This window comes from Grammomys surdaster, unplaced genomic scaffold (genome assembly GCF_004785775.1).
Source record: "Grammomys surdaster isolate TR1022 unplaced genomic scaffold, NIH_TR_1.0 125973, whole genome shotgun sequence".
NCBI lineage: Eukaryota > Metazoa > Chordata > Mammalia > Rodentia > Muridae > Grammomys > Grammomys surdaster.
The window spans coordinates 536278-558777 of NW_021620790.1; the positions used below are offsets into that span (position 1 = coordinate 536278).

Genomic DNA, 22500 nt, shown 5'->3' on the forward strand with positions numbered 1-22500 from the left:
AGAGAGAGAGAGAGAGAGAGAGAGAGAGAGAGAGAGAGAGAGAGAGAATATGTCTTCTCCAGGGACAAGCCCCTTGATTGGTTGTCCAAACTCAAGCAGTTAACCCTAAAAAGATATGCATATAAGTAACAGCAAAACAGTGTGTGTTTAAGAATAACTGAAGGAAAAGGGCTGCAGATTTAAAAGGGAGTGCAAGGAGATGTAGAAGCAGTTGGAGAATGGAGGAGAAATTCAAAGATAATTTTTTTAAAGACACCTTATAAAACTTATGATGTGTTACAGAAAATAGATGTTAGTGAATTACAGAATCCTTTAATCCACTGGGATTATAAGTGATCCACAAGGAATCTCCAAGACACTAACAGTGCAGTAGCATTTAAGATGCTCTACTTAATATAACCAATTGGAAGAAGTTCAATGTCCTAGCTACAAAATTCAACAAGACCTATGCTTTCACTGCACTTAGAAATTGTAAAGAAATTCCATTATTAGTATGCATATATCTCAAATCTTCCCCACAGGCAATAAAGCAGCATTCTCTGAACCTTTGTACTTGACTTTACCAATGAAATAATTCACAGTTCTTACATGGATCTTTGTACTTTAAAATCTGCTAGTAGGACAATCAGAATTGTTTTATTCCATTTTTTAATTTTTGAGGCAGGGCCTAATGTAGCAAAGGCATGTCTCAGAGTTGCTATTTAATAAAGGATGATTTCAAATTCTGATCTGCTGGCTCTCTCCTCCTACGTGTTGTGATTATAGGCCTGCAATACCACAACAATTATGGATTGAGTATGAAATATTCCTCACAGGTTCACATGTTTGAATGCTTAGTATTCAGGACATATCCCTATTTGGGAAGATTGTGGAACATTAAGGAGGTAGGATTTTGCTGTAGATTGGCCACTGATAGATGGGCTAGAGGTTTTACACCCTGGACACAAGTCCTGTTCACTCTGCCTCTTAGGTACTGATGGGATGTCACCAGTCAGCATTGTACATTTACTGCCATGTCTTTGCTTCCATGATGAAATGTATTCTCTCATACTATCAGCCAGAATAAAACCTTTCTACATTAAATTGCTACTTTTTAAGCAACTTAAAAAATTTAAACACCTGCTTTTATGTTGTGTCAGAGATGGAACCCAGGGTTTCATGCATGGTAGTTAGGCAGTGTCTCAACTGAACTATATACCCAGATTTGGCTGGTGAAAACTCTAAATTCGTAATGTAATCCCAGTGTGAAGAGGTACACAGGAGTACCAGAAGCAAGATATATTCAAAGTCCAAAAACCACCAGATAAGAGAGATGGTGACTTACCACTGAGTAGATCTGATGCTTGCGTCTTTTAGCCAAGTCAATTATGTTCACTCCATTGTAGTAAAGGTTTTCAATACAGCCATGGAAGTTTTTCTTTAAAAAGGTTCCAGGTTTGCTTGGTACTGGAATTCCTCCAAAACTGAGCTTTATGGTGGAAGAAATAATAACCAGCTCTTAGTTACAAGCTCTGAAGGAGGAATGTAAGAGAAGTAAGTACGCTTCTCTAGATTTAGTTGCATGTGTGAGCCAAGCAGCTTTACTAATTGCAGATGCCACTTGATTACTCATTTAAAGGATGCTCATTAGCCCATGTAAACATATCTGTAATTGCTTGTCATATGGACTCACTTAACAAAGACAGTTTATTTCTTAAAACTTTTAAATACTAAATAAAACAGTAATTTTCAGGGAAAAAGGAGAAAAGAAAAAATCAACATCTTTATCTTTTTTTGTAGCACAACAGCAGAAAGGATGAGGCAATAAAAATGCTAAGGAACAAAGCAAATCTTTGCTCACCCACAGTGAAACCTAATTCTAAAGCCCACAGTACCAAAGAGCAGAGCAGACATGCACAGAGTTGTGCCCCAATTGTTATCCATAAAGATAAAAACTGATATAATACAAACTGACCTATGGATTTGAGAAGCAATTAAAGATCAACATAATGAAACTGTTAGCATGACCATTATTAGCAATGTAATTTTGATTGTAATGTACAAGAATTATAACTTGTTGTGAAGTATGAATTCAGTGATGAGAAAATTGTGCACAGAATGAATCCAGTGATAAGAAAGTTGTGTACAGAAGGACCAGGAGATGTTCAGTGGGTAAAAGGACTAGATGTAAATGTTCCACAACCCAAGTTTAATTCTTTGTTGTTAAAACAAAACAAACAAAAAACCTACAATAATAGAAAATGAAGGCTAATGAGGTAGCCTATATATGTATGTGGTCCCTACTACTATGAGCAGATGGTAGATCAGGCCAGGAGAAACATCCAGAAACTCAGCAGGCAGCTAGTTTGGAATTACACTGCATTGGCTAAATTGGAAGAGACCCTGTCTCAAGGTGAAAAGTAGACAAATACTGAAAGTTGTCCTTTGACCTCCACACTCAGTACATGGAATGTCCATGCATGTGTGTATACACACATATACATACACACAAACACACATACAAAGTTTAGGAACAGGACTAGATCATAATGGTAGATGTGTGGGATGATTACATGATGTTAGTTTTCTTTACTCTGTATATTTTCAGTAAAGTTACAGGAAATTTATGATGGAAACAGTGAAGAACAAAATATTTGTTGAGAAAATTGACCATGCAGTTCAATACAAGAGGATAATAACCTTTCATTTGTTTCACCCTCATTAACAGTGACCAGTTTTTTTTCATTGCTTCAAAATACCACATTACCTAGGATTCTCTTCCCTTGTATCACTCTTCTCTTGCTCTTCTCTATCTTCTCTCTTTTTTCTCACTTCTCCTCTTTCTCCCTTCTGTCTTCACTTTCCTCTCTCTCTCCTCTGTCTTCTCCCTCCCCATCTCCATTTTTTCTCTCCTCTTCCCTCTGTCTCCTCTATGTTTTTCCCATCTGCCTGCCTTCCTTCCTCTCTCTTGAATGTACAATGTTATAGGAGGATACATTCTCCCAACCACAGCATCTTCAATCAATCTCTCCCATCATTAGATGATGGGACTGTACCCTGTTTACAACACTTCTTTCTGCTTTGCTTTCTAATCATAATTATGATGCATTCATATATTTTAAATCCCAATGTGCTTATTTTTCTCTAACCAGATACTTAACATATACTTTCTAGATAATTTCTTTAAGTCGATACATACAATCATGGGATATGTACAAAACACTTTATTCTTCAATTTTATTTTCTCTACTTTTATTTTTCTGGTCCAAATTTCTTAACTTATGAAAAATATTTTAAACTACAATAACATAGAATTTCTATAAATAAAGCATGAAAACAATACCAAAAACTTGCTATTTTCCAATTATACAAAACAGTGTATTTTACTTCCTCATTAAGAAAATATTTTTCACTGATTCTATATATTAGTCATTTTTTATTAATATATGTTAAAAAGAATGAAATGTAATTTTATTCCTTGCTTTCTTTTCACAATTGAATATTATAGTATGTAAGAAAGTATTAAGTTTCTTCTATCAGTAAGTTTAATTGCAGCACAGAGTTGTAAGTTCACAGGATCATTGTGAACTTATTGAACTACTCTGTATTTTATTTATCTTAAAATAGACATGTACATTTTAAGTTGAAAATCAATTTAAGTTTTAATTTCATTGTTAAAGTCAAGATTTGACTGATACGAACTAAGAAATTTATTGATTTTTATAACAGTTTGTAAATCTTGAAAAAAATTAAAAATACCTGTAAGATGTTGATAACTTACTATAAAAGGTATTTTTTGATTTAATGTATTATCCAAATTCTTTTAATATGAACATTTTGTATTTTCAAAATATCTGTTTTGGGTTTGAGATTTTTGCAAGAATTAAATTGTCAATAAAACTATTATAAGGCAGTCCTATTTTTTATTATCTTAAACAGCTAATGGTAAATTTGTCCTCTTAAATTTTATATTAGCCCCTTTAATTTCTAAAGGAAACCCCTTAGTCTTTTGTTTTATACATAAAAAATATGTAGGCTATAGAGAATGGTTCTTGAAGATGCTGAAGGAAAATAAAAAAGTGTTGTCTTTTCAATAACAAGTTTTTTGACCAAAAGATTTAGAGCAGAAATATTGTAGAAGAAAAGTATACAGGTTAGCGAATATAACAAAACTGCAATCTCATGTTGCCTGGAAGGGGAATCATCTGTAATGATGTATGGAAAATTTGGAAAGAGATTTGGTGGGGATGGGATTAAACAAGGGAAGGGTATGTGGGTTTCCCCTCTGCTGCTCTTTAGGGTTCTTAAGGTGCAAGAAAACACTTGTGACAGTTAATATTGATGTTCTACTGAATGAAGAGTCCCTAAAGAGCAAATATCTGGGCATTTCTCTGAGATTGTTTCTATACTGGTTTAACTAACGTAGTTCTAGTCAATGGGCAAGGTCATGAACTGAATAAAATCAAATAAAACAAGTTATACATAGCACTTGATTTTCTCTGCATCTTGATTGTGGATGCAATATAACTCACTGACACAGTTTCTGCTGCCATGTGCTCCTGGACATTATGAACTGTGCCCTCTAATGAGAGTCAAAATAAAACTCTTCTTTCCTCAAGTCACTCTGAGTATTCTAACACCACCAGTGTATAATGTAGGTAAGAAAGCATTTATGCTGTGGTTCTTATAACCATTATGCTTCAAAACTGTTAAGGTTGCTTGGGATTCAGAATGACCCCAGTGTAAACCATCTGAGTGGGTGGCACACAATATGGATGGCCTAAGAGCTGTATGGTTATAACTTAGTCACTCTTGTAAGTATGGCAAAGCCACAAGAATAGGAAGAGATGTTTAATGTACCAAGCCTCTCAGAAAATGCAAATGGCAAGTAACTGGGTTGGGAAAGCCCATGAGATTCATCTCGTGGACTGCACCATACCATGGCAAACATCACATATGAAAACAACAGAAGCTAACACAAGATTTTCACGGATGAAAATTAGCTGAAATTACTGGATTACATTTCCAGGTGGAACAAGTAAATGACATGTCTGTGGTGATGATGCAAGACCCCTGACAGCCACCAAGCTGGTTAAATCATACAGTAAAGAAATGAGGAACTCATTATGTAGATAGCTTTAAGAATCATCAACAGATTATTAGCAAGAGTCTTAGTTAACTTTAAATAGCAATTCGATGCAGATTAGCATTAGTGAAGAAAGTATTAACTGCCTATCTAAAACCTCTTGTATATTCAACACATTAGTAACATATTTTGTTAAACGATTAACAAAAGTAGGGAAGGTGCCATCTTGAGTGTCATGCTAAATACCATTGAATTCATGTTAGTTCTACAGTTTACCGTGGTAGTCATTATAATTATGAAGAAGTTTAATGACACTTGCAGTGTATTTGGCATAATTCTAACACCTCTTGGGATGTTTTAATGATACAAAGGGAGCTTATGAATTTCAAGAATGCTGCTCTGCTGAGTGTCGATGTGGTAGATACTGTAGATAAAGTCAGCCATGGCCTGAGGTCAGTATTTCTATTTTGGTCAAGTTTCAAAAATGGCATATATAGTTTGATCATGCTAGGCCTTTTTGTCCTGGGAATACTTTTATTCCTGCTCATTGTGTTAAAACTTTAACAACATCTACATGTTGGCAGCCAAAGTACATGGCTTGAACCTGAAAATGGACCCCTAGACAGAATTATTAAATTAACAAGCTGTCAAGCCAAGAATGGATAAGGTTCTGCACAGAGCCTTAGCAAGCTAAGGCAGAAGTGCACTGTTTTTTGATAATGCATATTCCATGACAGGTAAGGAAGACATTCAACCAACAACCTAAGAAACAACCTAAGAAAGGCTCAGTCTTGTTAATGAAATAAAAAAGAGAGAGAGAGATGGAAAACCTTTGGGGATGCTTGGCAAGAATCTGACATGGGCCAAGCACAAGGAAATTAGCTTCTTGGCAGGAATATGACACTGGCCAAGGACAAGGAAGTAGGCTTCAGGCAGGAATCTGACATTAGGCTAGAACAAAGAAGTAGTTTCAGGTAGGAATCTAAATCTTAGGCTACAACAAAGAAGTAATCTCATGCAGTAACCTAAATATTAGGCCAGAACAAAGAAATAATTTCAGACAGGAATTTAAATTTTAGTCTAGAACAATGAAGTAGGCTTCAGACATGAAAATGACTTTGGGCTAGGACTGGGAAGTAGGCTCAGATAGTTTGGTCATCCTGATAAGCCCTTAGAAACAGTGATTATGGGAGTGCTCATGTAATTGGGTTTAATGCCTTGCTTTTTCTTTGACTATTTGTGTTTATTGTGTTGCTTGTTCCTTGACTATTTGCATCTACTATGTTGATAGACCCTCAACCTAGCACTGACCTTAAGAGATACATGTAAATTAAAAAGGTATAAAAGCATAAAGGAGGAGGGGGGATGGGATAGGGGTTTCTAGGGAAAGTAAATGGGTAAATGGGATGACATCTGTATTGTAAATAAGTAAAATATTCAATAAAAACATTAAGAAAAGAAAGTATTAACTGATGTCCTTTGGCTATCTTTATGAGAGATTGTTTATTGGTATGGGAAGGCCTAGTGCTAGCAGTACCATGCCTAAGCAGGTGTGTCTGCATTGTATAAGAAAGCTAGTTAAATGAAGTCCAGAAAAAGCCAGGTTTCTCTTTATGTTCCAGATTGAGGCCCTGTTCTGAGTCCCTTTGATGATGGATTATGATCTGGAAATATAAGCCAAGTAAACACTTCCTGAGCCAAGTTGCTTTGTCAGAGTACTTTACTATAGCAGCAGAATGAATGTAGGACAGTCATCACAGTCACATTTATCCCTCAATAACACTGACTTACAACTGCAACTCCTAGCATATGCCTATGTTCAACGGGGAACAGACTGAGTCCAACAAGAAATTAAATTGTACTGAGGTGCATTTGACCATGAATATCTATTTCATACTTGGTTTATACTTTTAGCCTTTTTTCTACTAGCAGAGAATATTTAAATTTATTTAGAAAAAAATATAAAACAGAAAAAATCCCTCCTGATAGTGGAAAGGGGCCCTAGTGGAAGAATACCCTCCACTTTAGATTTTCCACTATGGAGACTTAACTCATTTTCATATAGTCAGACTGGAAAATTCTGCTTTATGTACTGATAACTTCACTTCATGTATATTATTTCCCAACAACATGTATGCTACCTTATAGAAAACAATCTCAGGTTATTTGTATTTTATTTTTCTGTGATTTATAAAATATTTGTAGTAAAAGTTAAAATTTTGCATGGAATTATCTCTCTGTTCAAATCACTCCTGTGTATGATCTACAATGGATAAATTACGGAAGCTACTATTTGTAAAGATTGATACTGATTGCTTGCAAGCTATTCTCCTGACTTTTTCAGGGAAAAGTAAAATATGCTCAATTTCCCAGTTTGAGTTTTCTCCTTAACTCAGCAAACTGAAGTTCTCAGGAAAATGTCATAGCTATGTCAACCATTCTACAAGGCTGACTTTTAACATCTCCTATACTGAGTTAGATTTTTACATATCTTGACTCTACTTAGTTCTCCTCAATAACAACCACTCTCCACTCCTGTGTCTGACCTAATATCCTTGTGATGAGGTAAAATCCCTATTGGAATACTCAAATAGACTGCTAGCTTCCACCAACCCAAATCTTTATGAATGTCATCAGACAATATTAAAGACCTATAGCAGGGACTTCTCACTTTCCTGTACCTGACTGTGTTTAAAAATTTCTTTGATGTCTGGATTTCTTTGTTCTGTATTACCATGGTGGCACACACAATTCAAGGCAGTGTGAAAATGTGTTCTTGGGCCAGGGTCATTCATATTTGAGGCCATATTAAACTACTTCTTATTCCCTTGATATGGCTCTGTCCCTTGGGTCATTCACCTAGGTATACAACTGTATTGCTTAGACAAATTCCTTTAACCTTCTTCCAATGCTTTTCACCAGAAATCAGCTACAGAGCAGCCTACAGCAAAGAAAAGTGAGCCAGAAGTTTGTGAGTGGCAGTGGGTAGCTTATCTGCTAAGTGTTGTATTTGCTTATATTTTATATGATACCCTCATATAGTAAATACAGAGTACATTAGGAACCATAATGACAGACTTACCATAACCTTTACATTTTTACCTTAATTTTCACTTTCAAAGGTACTAATCATCATACACTATTTTCTATACACTTAAATGAGTTTATCTTTAAAATATTTTAAATTAAATTTGCTGCAAAGGTTCATGTGATTCATTTCTGTATGTGTATGTCATGTCTATGCACATGTATGTACAGAAGGGCATGTGCATGAGCATATATTTGGAGGGCGAGGTTCAACATCAGGTGTCTTCCTCAACTTCTACCTTTCCATTTGATACAGTCTCTCACTTAATGCAGTGCTTACTAATTGACAGAGAGTGGGTAGCCAAAGAGCCCTAAAGATCCTCACATTTGCATCTCCCCAGCATTGGAACATAATCCACTGTGTCCAGTTGACTTTTTCCATGGGAATGGAGAATGGCAGTCAAGTCTTTATGTTTGTGTATTATACATTTTATCAAATGAGATATATCTACAGCCCCCTCCGTTCTGAGTAGGTGATTCAATCATAGATCAAAACAATACTTGTTGACTTGGATCAAAAATATGATGAGCAATTTCCTTCTCACTCTGCTTTGGCCTTGTGCTTTTTGACAATTTTGTCACCTTGTTACTTGCTTGTCCTGAAGAACTACACAGTTGCCTTTCTTTGATTTTAGGCTCAGATGACACCAGGGAGGGTGCACATTCTGTTCACAGCATGCTTTTGCCACTATCCTCTTTCCTGGAATCTGATGGGATTTCTGGTGTCAAAGACATTCTGCAACCAGAAGAATTGCAGCAAAAAAGCCCTCTTTGATGTTAAATACCTGAAGCTCCAAAACCTGTTTCTCTTTTCCTTTGACCTTATTACCCTGCTTTTGTCTCATAGCTGCTCTGTTTACTCTGATCCTTGGTGTTACTTCCATGACAACAAGTTCCTCTCTCTTTTACTTATTTTTTCTTGAGTTCAGTTTAAATATAGATTCTGAAGTTTCCCCTTTTGCAGTTTCTCAAGACCATTCTCTGGTAAATGCTCCTTATTTGTAAATATTCATTTGAGGGCTGGTAAGATAGATTAAGTATGTAAAATCACTTGTCCAATAAGCCTACCAGTCTGAATGGATCTGTAGCATACAAATTGTGGAAAGAACACATGGACTCTTGTAAGCTGACCTCTGACCTCCACAGGTGAGCAATAACAACTGCACACCCACAGACATACATATACAATAAAGAATAAAACATTGGTTTGAATCTAAATGTGTATGTATGTACATGCATATATGTGAGTCAGAGATAAACTTGTAGTACTAGTCTTAAGGCTCTGCAGATTGTATTTTTCAAGACAATGTCTCTTTTTGGGAATTGAGACTTTCTGGCAAATTAGCACCAGAAATTCATCTCTATTTGTCTACTGAGCACTAAGGTTTGAATGCTTGCCTGCTGTAACAGGTTTTCTTTGAACATCAATGTTAAAAGTGAGTTTATTTATCTATTTGTTTGATTGTTTATTTTGTCAAGTTGACACAAACTGAGTCATTTAGGGAAAGGGACACTTAATTGAGAAAATCCTTCCATCAGATTGACTTATATGAAGCCCTTGGGGATATTTTCTTGAATAATAACTGGTTTGCTAGATGCCAGCCCACCGTGAACAGTACCACATGTGGGTAAGTGGTCCTGAGCTAATGAAGAAGGCAGGCTAATCAAGCCATGGGAAACAAGCCAGTAAGCAGTACTCTTCCATAGGCTCTGCTTGAGTTGCTCACATTGATTCCTTCAGTGATTGACAGCTACCTGGAAGAATGAGAGGAAGTAAACCTTTTCCTCCTCAAGGAGCTTTAGCCATTGTATTTATCACAGCAAGAGAATGCAAACTATAGCAATGTTCTAAACTATAGCAATGGGATTCAGATTCTCATTTTTCAAGGCAAATAGTTTTCTAATTGAGCCATCTCTCCTCTGGGTTACTTGAAATTTCAGTAAGGACAGCCCAACCTGAATGGCTGGAACTCAGTCATGATTGATGAGTTTCTGTCATTAGAAATGAAGCCAGTAACCTCAATTTTATGATGATATCTATATTTTTAAGTATTGATTTGAATTGAAATACCTGAAACATCCACTGTGTGATCATGTACTCTAACCTCTAAACTCTGAGCTCCAAATAAACTCTCTCTTCTATGAGTTGCCCTTGGCATGGTACAACAATAGAAAGTATCTAATACAAACATGGTGTCTCCTTTATCCTTAAGCTTTCCGTTTTAGGTTTCAGTAAGATTGGTTGACAAGTTACCCCCACTAATCCATGTATCTCTGTCCTCACAAAACTGAGATTATAAATATATATAACAACATGTAACATTTTTGAAGTCAAATTGTCATGCTTGAAAAACAAGCACCTTATCATTTCAGCTCAATCTTATTGTTAAGAAAACTCAAAGTTCCATAGCCCCAGCATGCTATCAACCCATTAGTGTGACCTGGCAGTATGCCACATTACCTTAGACACAGACAATGATCAGATTCATTCTCTTTAAGAGGCTGCTACAGCCCTTGCTGAGAAAAACAAACAAACAAACAAAAACAAAACAAACAAATAAACAAAAACAGAAGACAAAGCAGAGATTTACAGATGTCTGTGAGTTCTTAGTAGTACAAATTGACCAACCACTCCAGCTTTCCCACAGGCCACTGCACTATTTTTCATGTGTGATCAAGTCATGCAGGATACAGACCAGAGCATGAGTAGTGTTTGTGGTTCTTCTGGCTAAATGAGTAAATGGATACCTTTCCCAGACTCATATCATAGAGGAAAAACTAATCACATAGTGTTAACATAAATGTTGTAAGTCTTGTTTCCATATATCAAACACTAGGTTCTTTGGACAGTTGGTCAAATTCTATACCTTTTATTCCTGTGGAAAGGATCTGTATGAAAATCTTTACTTCAGTGTTCTCCATATGCTGAGAAGATAGGGGCCCCTGCTGTGAACATGGCATGTATCTGTGAATCCACAGATCACATCCTGCTTCTTAGGAATAGTGCTCATAGTCCAGGTGAGAAGACTACAAGTCTGTCACTACTGTTTTCCACCCTGACCTTCCCAACACATGTGAGTCTCTTGACTTAAGAGTGTGATGCCACCATCAAAATCAGCAGTGTTCTCTATTCCTCTGTTTTCTGAAGCTACTAGGAAGCTGTTAACAGTATGAACAGAGCTGAGAGTGAAGCATTGTGATGTTGAAGGCAATTTGATCACACTGGGAGAGTTGAATACATTTTCCTAAATAAATCCTTAGCTTAATTTCCAACTGTTTAAATATTTAGGTTAGGACGCGTGGGTCTCCATTTGTATTCTTGCTCCCAGGCTCTGTGTATGTTTGAAAAAGCCTGGTTAATTTTCTATCATTTTATTGATGACTGTAGTAATTTAGTCAGTCTACAAAGTGTCTGATTCGCCATCTCCACTAGAAGTGGAAGACTAATTAAGCCATGTTATAACCATTCTAGCAGAAACTTGGATAAAACGAGAAAATATGTTATCTGTCGCTTCCAGGAATGCTGATACAAACAGTCTTGGTAGCTCTTTACAGTGTTGTGACTTCAGGAAGATCACAAGCAACCATGCCACAGAGAGCCCTCCAAGCCTGCCTTATCCAGGGCAGATGCTAAGTGTTTGAAAGAACAGTAAGGGAAGGAATGGTGGGCTTTCTTGGTATGACGACAGCATTAAAAAATGTTCTGTCATGGTTAATGTCATTTTCTTTCTTTTAATACATATTAAGATGTTTCTTTTGCATGGGCATATTCATGGGAGCATGTGAGTCCTCACACATGTGGGTGTACATTCATATGACAGCCAGAGCTCCACACTGGATGGGTTGTTGTTATCTCTTATTCTCCTCCAAGATTATTTATTTATTACTAACACATTTATTTAGTATTCAGAGAGTTAGTGTGGGGGAGAGATATGCCTGCCAAGGAGAACATGTGGAAGTCAGGAAGCAGCTGAGAGAGTTACACAATGTAGGATTCAGGGACTGAATGCAGGTCTGTGGGGCTGTGGAAACCTGGGTGTTCAGCCAAGCCCCTAGAACCCAGAGACCTAACATACAGTCCCCTTGCTAGGTCACGTAAGGCACGAGACTAACAGGTCTCTGCCTCAAGATTTACATATTACCTAAAAGCCCCACCTGCTTCCAATGTAAACAAACCCCTTCTGACATTTTTTGGGAGACCTCGTCACCATTAAAACCCACCACCATATCAATAAATCTCCAGGTGTCTCTTGAAATCCTGGACTCATTGTGTAAGTCAAAACTAGCGTGGCGGGGGCTGGGGGGGAGCCTTTCTCTCCACTGTAACAGCGGTTCCCGGGATGCCCCCGCCCACTACAGCTCATGCCCATGCTGCCGCCCGTGACCCCCAGGCGTGAGCTTTGACCCGCACAGGTCATCAGGCTTATTAGCAAGTGCACTTACCTATGGAGTCTGGTGAGATACCAGCCATTCAGTTCTTTTGCTGTTGTTTGTTTTTGTTTTTAATGGTAGAGTCTCTGAGCTCACCTATTATGCTAGAATGGTTTCCAGCAAGCCCTAATGATCATCTGCCTTTCCAGTTCTGGGATTATATGCACACATACATACCCCATGAGGTAATATTTTGTTACATTTCAGAGTTAGAACATTCAAGGTAATATAAAATCAGCAGGACCAAAATCACAATTTCAAATTGAAAAATTTAAACAAAAGAGAATTATTTAGTAAAGTCTAGTCTTTCCCAGAAAGTGTTCAGACCCACCTTCACCTTCCATCTTCTATCTCCTATCTCCAAGACAGCAGCCATGTCCCCCAGTGAATCTTTGGACATCATATGTCCATGACTCTGACTACAGGGTAAGAAGACTGAAGATGTTTCTGTCTCCATGTATCCTAGAGCTTCCAATAAGATATGTCATGGATTATATTTTTTGCAGGACTAGCTTAAAAACGAAACAAGTGCTGTGATTTAATGTCAAACATCCTCAGAAGCACATGTGTTTCTGTGTGTTTGCACTGTTCATGAAAGTCCTGAAACATTTAGGAGATTGGGCCTTTTAGACTGAGTATTTCATTGTGAGGTTTTATAGGCTGCACCTATTTCTTTTTTTTTTTACGTTAATCAATAGCCATTTATTAGACAATGCTAAAAACATCCATTAAATAAAGGACCCAGAGATACATGATGAGTAAGTATAATGCCTGTCTTAAGAGTCAAATTAGGCTGGACAGGGACCAATCACGGTAGTCCTGGACAACAGGGGCTACACTTGAGTTGTGAACAAGGATGATTGGTATTGACAAGACAGGACTCTGTCAAAATGAGTAAGATATATCAGAAAGGCTTCCCAGGAAGTCAGAAATCCTTACTTAGGATTCTCCTTCCTTAGGGAACCTAAACCAGCAGCTCTGCATGACTGCTACTAGGTTTCCATTTCCTTCTACTGCAGCTAGGCTGCACCTATTTCATCTTCTCCCAAAGTCTACACTGTTGCTGTGGTATAGCAGATAGCCTCATGTTCCTGCTGCTACATCTTGTCCAAAATGATGGACAGTATCCCTCTGGAACTTTAAGCCAAGTTATACCTTTTCTCCCTAAAGTAACTTTGGAGAGAGTATTTCATCACAATAATAGAAGAGAAACTAAAACAAGAGGGCAAATGTTATATACATTCAAGGTCTTCCTTCCTTCCTTCTTTCCTCTCTCTCTCTCTCTCCCTCCCTCCCTCCCTCCCTCTCTCTCTCTTTCTTTCTTTTTTCTTTCTTTCTTCCTTTCTTCCTTCTTTTCTTTACATCTCCTCATTTTCTATTTTCTTATTTTATATTCATGAGACTTACTGTATTCTCTATGTGGTCCTTTTAGGCTAGCCTTGCAACTTAGTATTCAAAAAAAGTTAATCAATAGCAATTATACTTTACATCATCTTGGTCCTAAGTGTCCAGCTATCTTTTTAATCACATATGTATGATGAGGAAAGTGTTCAGTAAGCAACAGTAAGGGCACCAGATTTAGTGATATTTTCCCCTAATTGATTAATTAATAAAGACAACAATAAGCCAATCACTGGGTCAGAAGGTGGCAGGCCTTCCTGATCCAAGAGAGGAAGAGGGAAGGCAGAAGGAGGAGACTTCCTTTTGGACAATGGGAGCAAGGCAGACAGGATGTAGGCTGGGCTGTTAAATCAGGGGCTGAAATCCACCAGGATCCACCAAAGACTTCTAACATAGAATGTTGGTGAATTTACGATGCTAGATTCCTTGCCTAGCAATTGTGTTATCTGTTGATTCTAAGCTAAGATTGTTTTGTGTTTTCCTTCTCCCAGTGATTCAACTTAGCTCCAGGGAAAAGTAATCTCAGCAGAATCTAGAATTACAAGAGCATACCCCAGCCAGCTGCAGAAATTTTGGATTGCTGAGCAGGTTTGGCATAATAAATAATTTTAGAAGTACATGTAAGAACTACGACATGAAGCATTCATCCTTTCTGTGGCCTGATTCATTTTTAAATGTGGCACAAAATTTTAAAAGTTACTTAAAGATAGATATTAAAATGGATAATGTCCCTTTTCTTTCATATCACTCTCATATTCTACCAAAATAAGCACTTCAGTGTCCTTCCAGCATGGGGTGATTTCACTTTTAGTTTGTTAGCTTGTTTTTTTAGTAAAATCTCATATATATCTCAGATGACCCAAGAACATCCTGCCTTAATATGAGCTTTTGTCTGTATGGACACATGCAAAGTCATTGTGACACTCTGGCAAGCTACTCTAATGAGCTAATCATAATTTTAAATTACCAAGTCTTTTGGAGTATGAAAAACTTTTCCATCAGAATTCCCTAAAATAAAATAGGCAATCACTATGTTCTCTGCTGTCAATCAGAACTTGATGATAAGATTTATTGCTAAGAGCGCATACACTTTTGTTATTGGATTATAAAAATTAGGCTGGATCTAAACAAGAAGTTTACTCCCTTCCAGTTAGCCCTCATAGTAGCAGAGATATCAGAGGTTTACTTAGACATGAATCTTGTGAGCTACAGTAATGACTTACCAGAAAATAGGTACCCAGAGTGAAACAGTTGCTTGACTAACAAGAGAGTTACCAACTGACTTTCTTCTTTTCTTTCTTATTTTTTTTCAAATTTTTAGAATAGATCTATGAGCAAATTTTAAGGAACTCAGTCTGGGTATGGGAGAGAATAGAGAATAGGAAGATTGTATTGACTGCTGCTATTTCTTTAGTCATTATAGGACTATTCAAATGGTTTATGTGCTCCTAATTTAACTTTGGTGTCTGGTATATGTCTAGGAAAAAGTCTCCCTATTCCCTATTCTCCCTTTTCTCTAATATTGAATTTATGTTGTCATTTCATAAATATTTTATTTATTATAATGCTAGCAATGAAGTAACAATGTACATGCAAATGTGTCATGCTTTAAGATGATGGTCTTGAAAGGCTGAGTTAACCCTCCCTGGAAAACAGTTAGAATTTTCCTGTTTTAGAAGTCATAAGGATCATAACTTTGCATATACTTAAATAATCTATATTTTAAATATTTTATTGGATATTTTAATTATTTACATTTCAGATGTCATCCACTTTCCCCATTTCCCCTCCCTAGAACTGCCTATTCCATCCCCCCCCCCCCCCCCCCCGCTTCTTTTTGTTTTTATACCATTTGAATTACAAGCAAGTATTAAGGTCAGTTCTAGATTGAGGGACTAGCAATACAATAGATGCAAATACTCAAGGAACAAGCAAGACAATAAACACAAATAGTCAAAGAACAAGCAAGGCATTAAACCCAATTACGTGAACACTCCCATGATCACTGTTTCTAAGGGCTTATCAGGATGACCAAACACTCTGAGTCTACTTCCCTGTGCTAGCCCAAAGTCACATTCATGTCTGAAGCCTACTTCCTTGTTTTAGCATAAAATAAAGATTCCTCCCTGAAATTACTTCTTTGTTTTAGCCTAATGTCAGATTCCTGCCTGAACCCCACTTCCTTTCATTAGCCAATGTCATATTTCTGTCAAGCAGTCCATTTCCTTGTCCTTGGCCCATGTGCACCAAAGAGGAGTAGACAGCAGGAAATAATCAAACTCAGGACTGAAATCAACCAAGTAGAAACAAAAATTACTATACAAAGTATCAACAAAACCAGGAGGACCTGGTTCTTTGAGAAAATCAACAAAATAGAGAATCCCTTAGCCAGACTAACCAGAGGGCAGAGAGACAGTATACAAATTAACAAAATCAGAACTGAAAAGGAAGATATAACAAAAGAAACTGAGGAAATTAAAAAAATAAGAAACATCAGATCCTACTACAAAAGCCTATATTCAACAAAACTGGAAAATCTGGACGAAACGGGCAATTTCCTAGACATATACGAGACACCAAAGTTAAATCAGGAGCAGATAAACAATTTGAATAGTCGTATAATGACTAAAGAAATAGCAGCAGTCAATAAAAGTCTCCCTATCAAAAGAAGCCCAGGACAAGATGGCTTTAGTGCAGAATTCTATCAGACCTTCCAAGAAGACCTAATACCAATTCTCTATAAACAATTCCACACAATAAAAACAGAAGGGACACTGCTCTATTCGTTCTTTGAAACCACAATTACACTCATACCTAAACCAAACAAAGACCCAACAATGAAAGAGAACTTAAGACCAATCTCCCTTATGAATATTGATGCAAAAATACTCAATAAAATTCTCGCAAACTGAGTCCAAGAACACATCAAATCAATCATCCATCATGATCAAGTAGGCTTTATCCCAACAATGATATTTTTCTTTTTTTCTCTTGATTGTTTGTTTGTGTACCACTATAATTCATTGTCTGCCCACACAAATTATTTGTTCATTCTTTTAGAAAAGATCTCAGGCATCCCAGGATGATTACTAAATCTACATAGCCTAGAAATAATACTTGATCATCCTGCCTGTACCTCTCAGGTGTTAGGACTGCAGGTATGTGCCTTACCTCAGCTCACACATGCAATTTTAGAGTGTGTAGAGAAAAACATATGTTTAAGTGTGTGTGTGTGTATGCCTGTATGTGTGTGTGTGTGTTTTGTACTTATACATAAATGCAGTTGCTAAGAAGACAGTATTAAATCTTCTGAAACTAGAGATGGAAGGAGTTGCAAGCCATCCTTTTGCATGTTAGGAACTCAGCTCAGGTTCTCTGGAAAAACATCATGTACTGTTGCTGGATGATCCATTCCTTAAGCCCTCCACATATTTGTTTTTAAATGTTCTAAGTTTTTTTTCAATAAAATATGATTTTATTTTTAATTATTTTTAGTCATTTGAATGTATATGTCTGTGGAGGTGTCAGATCCCCTGGAGAAGGAATTGTAGATGATTGTGAGCTGCTGATGTGGATGCCAAGAACAGAGCCCCAGGGCTTCTGGAAGAGCTGTGAGTGCTCTTAACCACTGAGCTATCTTTTCTGCCCTCAAGTTTCAAAGTTTCATTTATATAGATTTAGTGTGTCATTCAATTAGACTATAATGAATTGATTAAAATATGATTTTAGATGTATCTATTTAGTGTGTGTGTGTGTGTTGACAGGTATGGGTGGCAGTGCAAGTGTTCAGGTATAACATGGACAGTGGGGCTCAGTTCATGAAACAAGTCTTAAACTCTGGAATATGCATTTTCAGAAGGAGAGGCTAGGGATCCATAGAGCTTGCGAGAAGCACTAATGATTCAGTTGAGCTTTTATTAGGATGAAGTACATGCAAAGATACTATGCAGTCATTAATCCATGTTTACACAGAATAGAAGATTTTGCTTAATAGAATGCCAAGAATAAAGACGAGAAGGTATGGACAAGAAATCAAGGGACATAAGGAGCCTTTATGTCTTAAGAGACTAGCACATTCTAGTTTTCTGTGCTGGAAAGCCATGGTACACACTGATTTCCTTCTGTGCCTGGTGTGCCAAAGATCAAAGTACTCTCAAACATGGAATGTATTTCTTTCTCAGGTAAGGGTGTTGGCAAGAGAGGTCAAAGCACTACTTTCAGGAGTTGGCTCTCTCTTTTCACCACGTGGTTTCCAGAAATTGAATTTAAGTCTTCAGTCTTGGTGAGGCCAATACACTCACCTGCTATTGCCAGTCCCTTCACTTTATTTTTTTAAAAAGGGCCTCTCATTCAACCTGAACATTGACTGCCTAGACTGGGTGAGGTCCAGATTTCTGAAGAACCAGCTTACCTTCAATTTGGTTTTAAAAGCCATCTTCTAGTAAGGATAAACTTGTTTCATCCCTGTTTATGATTAACCTCTGTTTCTCAAGGATTGTATTACACCCTACCTGTAACCTTAACTGCAAATGTTCTGTACTGCCCATTGATGAATGGTATTCATGTCTTTGTTTCAAAAAGCTGTTTAAAACCATCTACCTTAATTTAAAAAGGGCTGTTATGAATACTTTGTTATGTCCACCTCTTTGATTCAGGAGGGACTAACTTGCTATGCTTATTGTTCTGATCCTGCAACCCTTGCCTATATTGCCTGCCAAATCCTGCATTTGAACCTCCTACCTCTGAACTATAAAAGCCTTGTCTTCCTTACATTCAGTGCTGATGACAGGGGATGTAGGCCATATATATGAATTTTAAAAGCTTTTTTTAAATCAAGTGCTCACTTTAATTAATTTGGCCATGATAATATTCAGAGATTTTAATCTAGTTTAGGTTTGGTTATTGGTCTTTGCTTTGTATGTATGTTTGGAGGGTGTTTTCTATCTTAATCTAACTATAATTTTTATAAAATTTTCTCAAGATGTGTATGAAATGGCTAGATGTAAATCACATTTTCAAAATGATCTTATGATTAGGTGTATTTATTAGATAATAACATAAAACAGGATCAATGAGCCCTTGTGACAAGAAAGAATTTCTTGAGCTATAAGGACATCAGAGGACAAAGATACTAAAAATTTCTCTCTAAACTACTTTTTGTTCCAAGCTGGAGGGACAGAGACAGGATATCATTTTGTTCCAGTATTTGAAACAATGATGTGATATTTCAGTGATGTGATGCTTCAGTGATGTGAGTTTGAAGGATATTCCTAGGAGCTATCTCTACTCTTTGCTTCTCCCTGTTTGACAGAATTCAGTATGGCTATATCTATGTTGCACCCAGGAAGCAGATAGCTCAAAATATCATGGCAAAAATTGTCATTCTAGATGATTCACAAAATGTCATCAAGTCTCTTGATGAACCTCCATGTTGTTATCTTAGTTACCTTGTTATTACTGAGATAAGATACCATGACCAAGACAAATTATAGATAAAAGTTTATTGGGACTCATGGTTCCATGGTTTAGAGTCTATGACCATTGTGGGGTGGAACACAACAGCAGGCAAGCAGGGATTAAACTGTTGCAGTAGCTGAGAGCTTATATTCTCATCCATAAGCACTAAGCAGAGAGAATGAATTCGTTTGAAGCAGTTTGGGTGTTTTGAAATCTCAAAGCCTTGCCCTCAGTGACATACCTTCATCAACAGGGCAACATCTCCCAATCTTTCCCAAACAGCTTTATTAACTGGTGACCAAGTATGAAAAGATGAGCCTATGGCAGCCTTCTCATTCAAACCAGCACATGGTGGAAAAGAAGGATCAGTAGCTACCACATTTTCTGGCCAGTAGTCTTACATTTTGTCAACATTTGTAAATAAAGATAAAGTTGCATAATACAATTTGTTCTGACATAAACCATAATAGACTAGGTGCGAAAAAAATATTCTGGCATGTTCTGACAAGGGGTCCAAGGAAGTGACCTCAGCATCATTCCAACTATAGGAGTCCACACCTCATGTTCACAAAGAGCTCAGGGCAGAAGCTGTAGTGTTTGTTTGTTTGTTTAACTTAACACAATGGCCTGTGATAGAAACCATTCTCAATTTGTATACCAGTGTTCAGCCTCTTCTAACTACTGTAATAGTTTTGCTTTTGAGTTATTGAAATTTTGAGTTCTTATCTTTTAGGTTTATACCAGCATATGGGAATCAGCTGAATAGAACATTGCTCTCCATTCAAATGGCTTTTACTTTCCTCAACTTCCTTCCTTTGAGGTAAGTCTTCAAGGCTAGAGACTTCTGACACATAAATCTTGTCATAGAGTGCAACTGGTCTTTACCACCATCCTCAATCTACCTTATTTTTATGATGTCTAGAGGAACCTGTCTGCACATTCTGGCAAAAGTTTGAGGCTCTTGACACAGTAATCACTTGAGAGAGGTATTTCAAGGTGTTTCACCTTTATGGAGTATTTTTCACAAGATAAGACATACCGTGATGGAAGCAGCTCTAACTGCATAAACTGTGTCACCACTGAGTTTAACTTCTCTAAAAACTAACATTCATTTCAGTGTCACACAGCTGTGAGGTCATAGAATATCTATGCTAATGAGATCATATAAAAGGAAACAGGCTTGCAAATCAGTGGTAAATTAAGTAATAGCATAGATTTTAGAACAATTATCTTGGATTAAAGTATTTCACAAAAATTATAACAGTGAATAAGAACTTGATGACTTTCTTTTTGTCAATGTTGTCTTCACATTCATTAAAAGTATCTCTGGGTTTGAAGTCTAATTTCCTGTGATCTCTTTGTTTCTTCCATCGATTAAACAAGTTGACATAGAAAAGTAATGGGTACTCAAAGATCTTCCACTGTCAGCAATTCAAAAATACTTACCTGATATCCTGGCCTTTGAGTCAAAAGATGTCAATGTGCCTTTTGAAGTTACTGAATGACACATATTATCTACAATACACTGAACAGAAGTTGGCATCAAAGGAAAAGAACTTGCTAAAGGCTCATGATAATGACTGAAAGAAGAAAAAAGATTGTTCCTAATTTTGCCATTATTTCTTTGTACTTCACTTTTATCCTCTATCCCACCAGGGTCTTAAATTGTGTCTGAAAGTTTTCTACTGTCTAGCAATTTATTCTAGTTTACTTTCATTTCCTGATAAAATATACTCAGAAAGCAACTTAAGGAAGGAAGTGTTTATTTCTGCTCACCATTCAAGATTACAATTCTTCATGGCAGGAATCTCAGTAACAGGATCTTGAGGGATCTCAAAAGTGTCATGGTACCCATATCCAAGAGACTGAGCAATGGATACATGCACTCAACTCACTTTCTTCTCTTAAAACAGTCCAGTAATTCATCCTAGGGAATGGTATCATTAATGGGGATGTCTTCTAGATCAATGAATCTTACAACCACTCTGTTCTAGCTGGTTTTATGCCAATTTGACATAAGCTAGTATTATTTGAGCAGGTGGATCCTTATTTGAAAAAGTTTCACTACAAGTTTGACTTGTGAAATAGCTGTGGTACATTTATCTCCTTGATTGATGATTGATATTGGAAATTTCACTTCACAGTGTGTGGTGCCAGTCATGGGTTGGTGGCCCTGGACCTGACATATATTACAGAGATGTCCAAGTAAGGCATGCTGAGCAAGCCAGTAAACAGCACTCCTCCATGTTCTCTGCTGCCACTTGGATCCTGCCTTGAGTTTCAATCCTCACTTTCCTGGATGATGGACAGATAATTGGAATTGTAAGCTGAAATAAACTTTTATCCTCTACAAGCTTCTTTTGGTGATGGTATTTTATCATAGTAAAAGAAACCCAGACTGAAAAACACCCTTATGAACATGCTAATCTAACCTAGATTATTCCTTTCAGGTGTGCATAGAAGTGTGTTCCATATGATTACAGGTCCTGTCTGCTTTACATTTAACAAAGTTGACAGTTACTCACACATTTGTTTCACCCAAGGACAAGCACGTGCTGCATGCAATCTTGAGAGAGAGAGAGACAGAGAGACATACAAATGCCTGAAGGATTTCTGAACATAGCTCAGATTCCTTTCCCAGAATTTCTGAATTAGTAGTTCCAGATGAAGCCTAAGTGGTTTCTACATAATATATTTTTAGTTGTTGTAATTGGTCTGGTCCTTGAAACAAATATTTAGTATTGTCAGGTGCCCTGAAAATAGTAATTAAGTGTTCTTTACCTACCATAATTTAAGGTCCTTATAAAAGTTTATATACTCTTCATTAGTTAGTTTTGACTTTTCCTCTTTATTTAAAAAAGAATAGTTAGGTGTATTCATGAAGGTGTGATATATACATGTGAGTGCGAGTTTCCCAAGGGGCAAGAGGAAAGTGTCAGGTATCATAGAGATAGAGACAATAATAATTGAATCACGCCATATGTAAGTTTGGAACTAACTCCAAGTCCTCTGTATGAGCAATATGTGGTCTTAATCATTGAGCCTCTTCTGCATCCTCT

General features: G+C 36.9%; 1 protein-coding gene across 1 annotated transcript in view; it reads right to left on the reverse strand.

Annotated features, from left to right (window-relative positions):
• Positions 1-22500, reverse strand: part of LOC114609463 (contactin-associated protein like 5-2) — a 737464-nt gene that overhangs the window by 367267 nt on the left and 347697 nt on the right. Inside the window, exon 7 of the mRNA XM_028753828.1 lies at positions 1328-1468. Coding sequence (XP_028609661.1) covers positions 1328-1468 — 141 coding nt within the window. The remainder of the gene's footprint in view (positions 1-1327; positions 1469-22500) is intronic.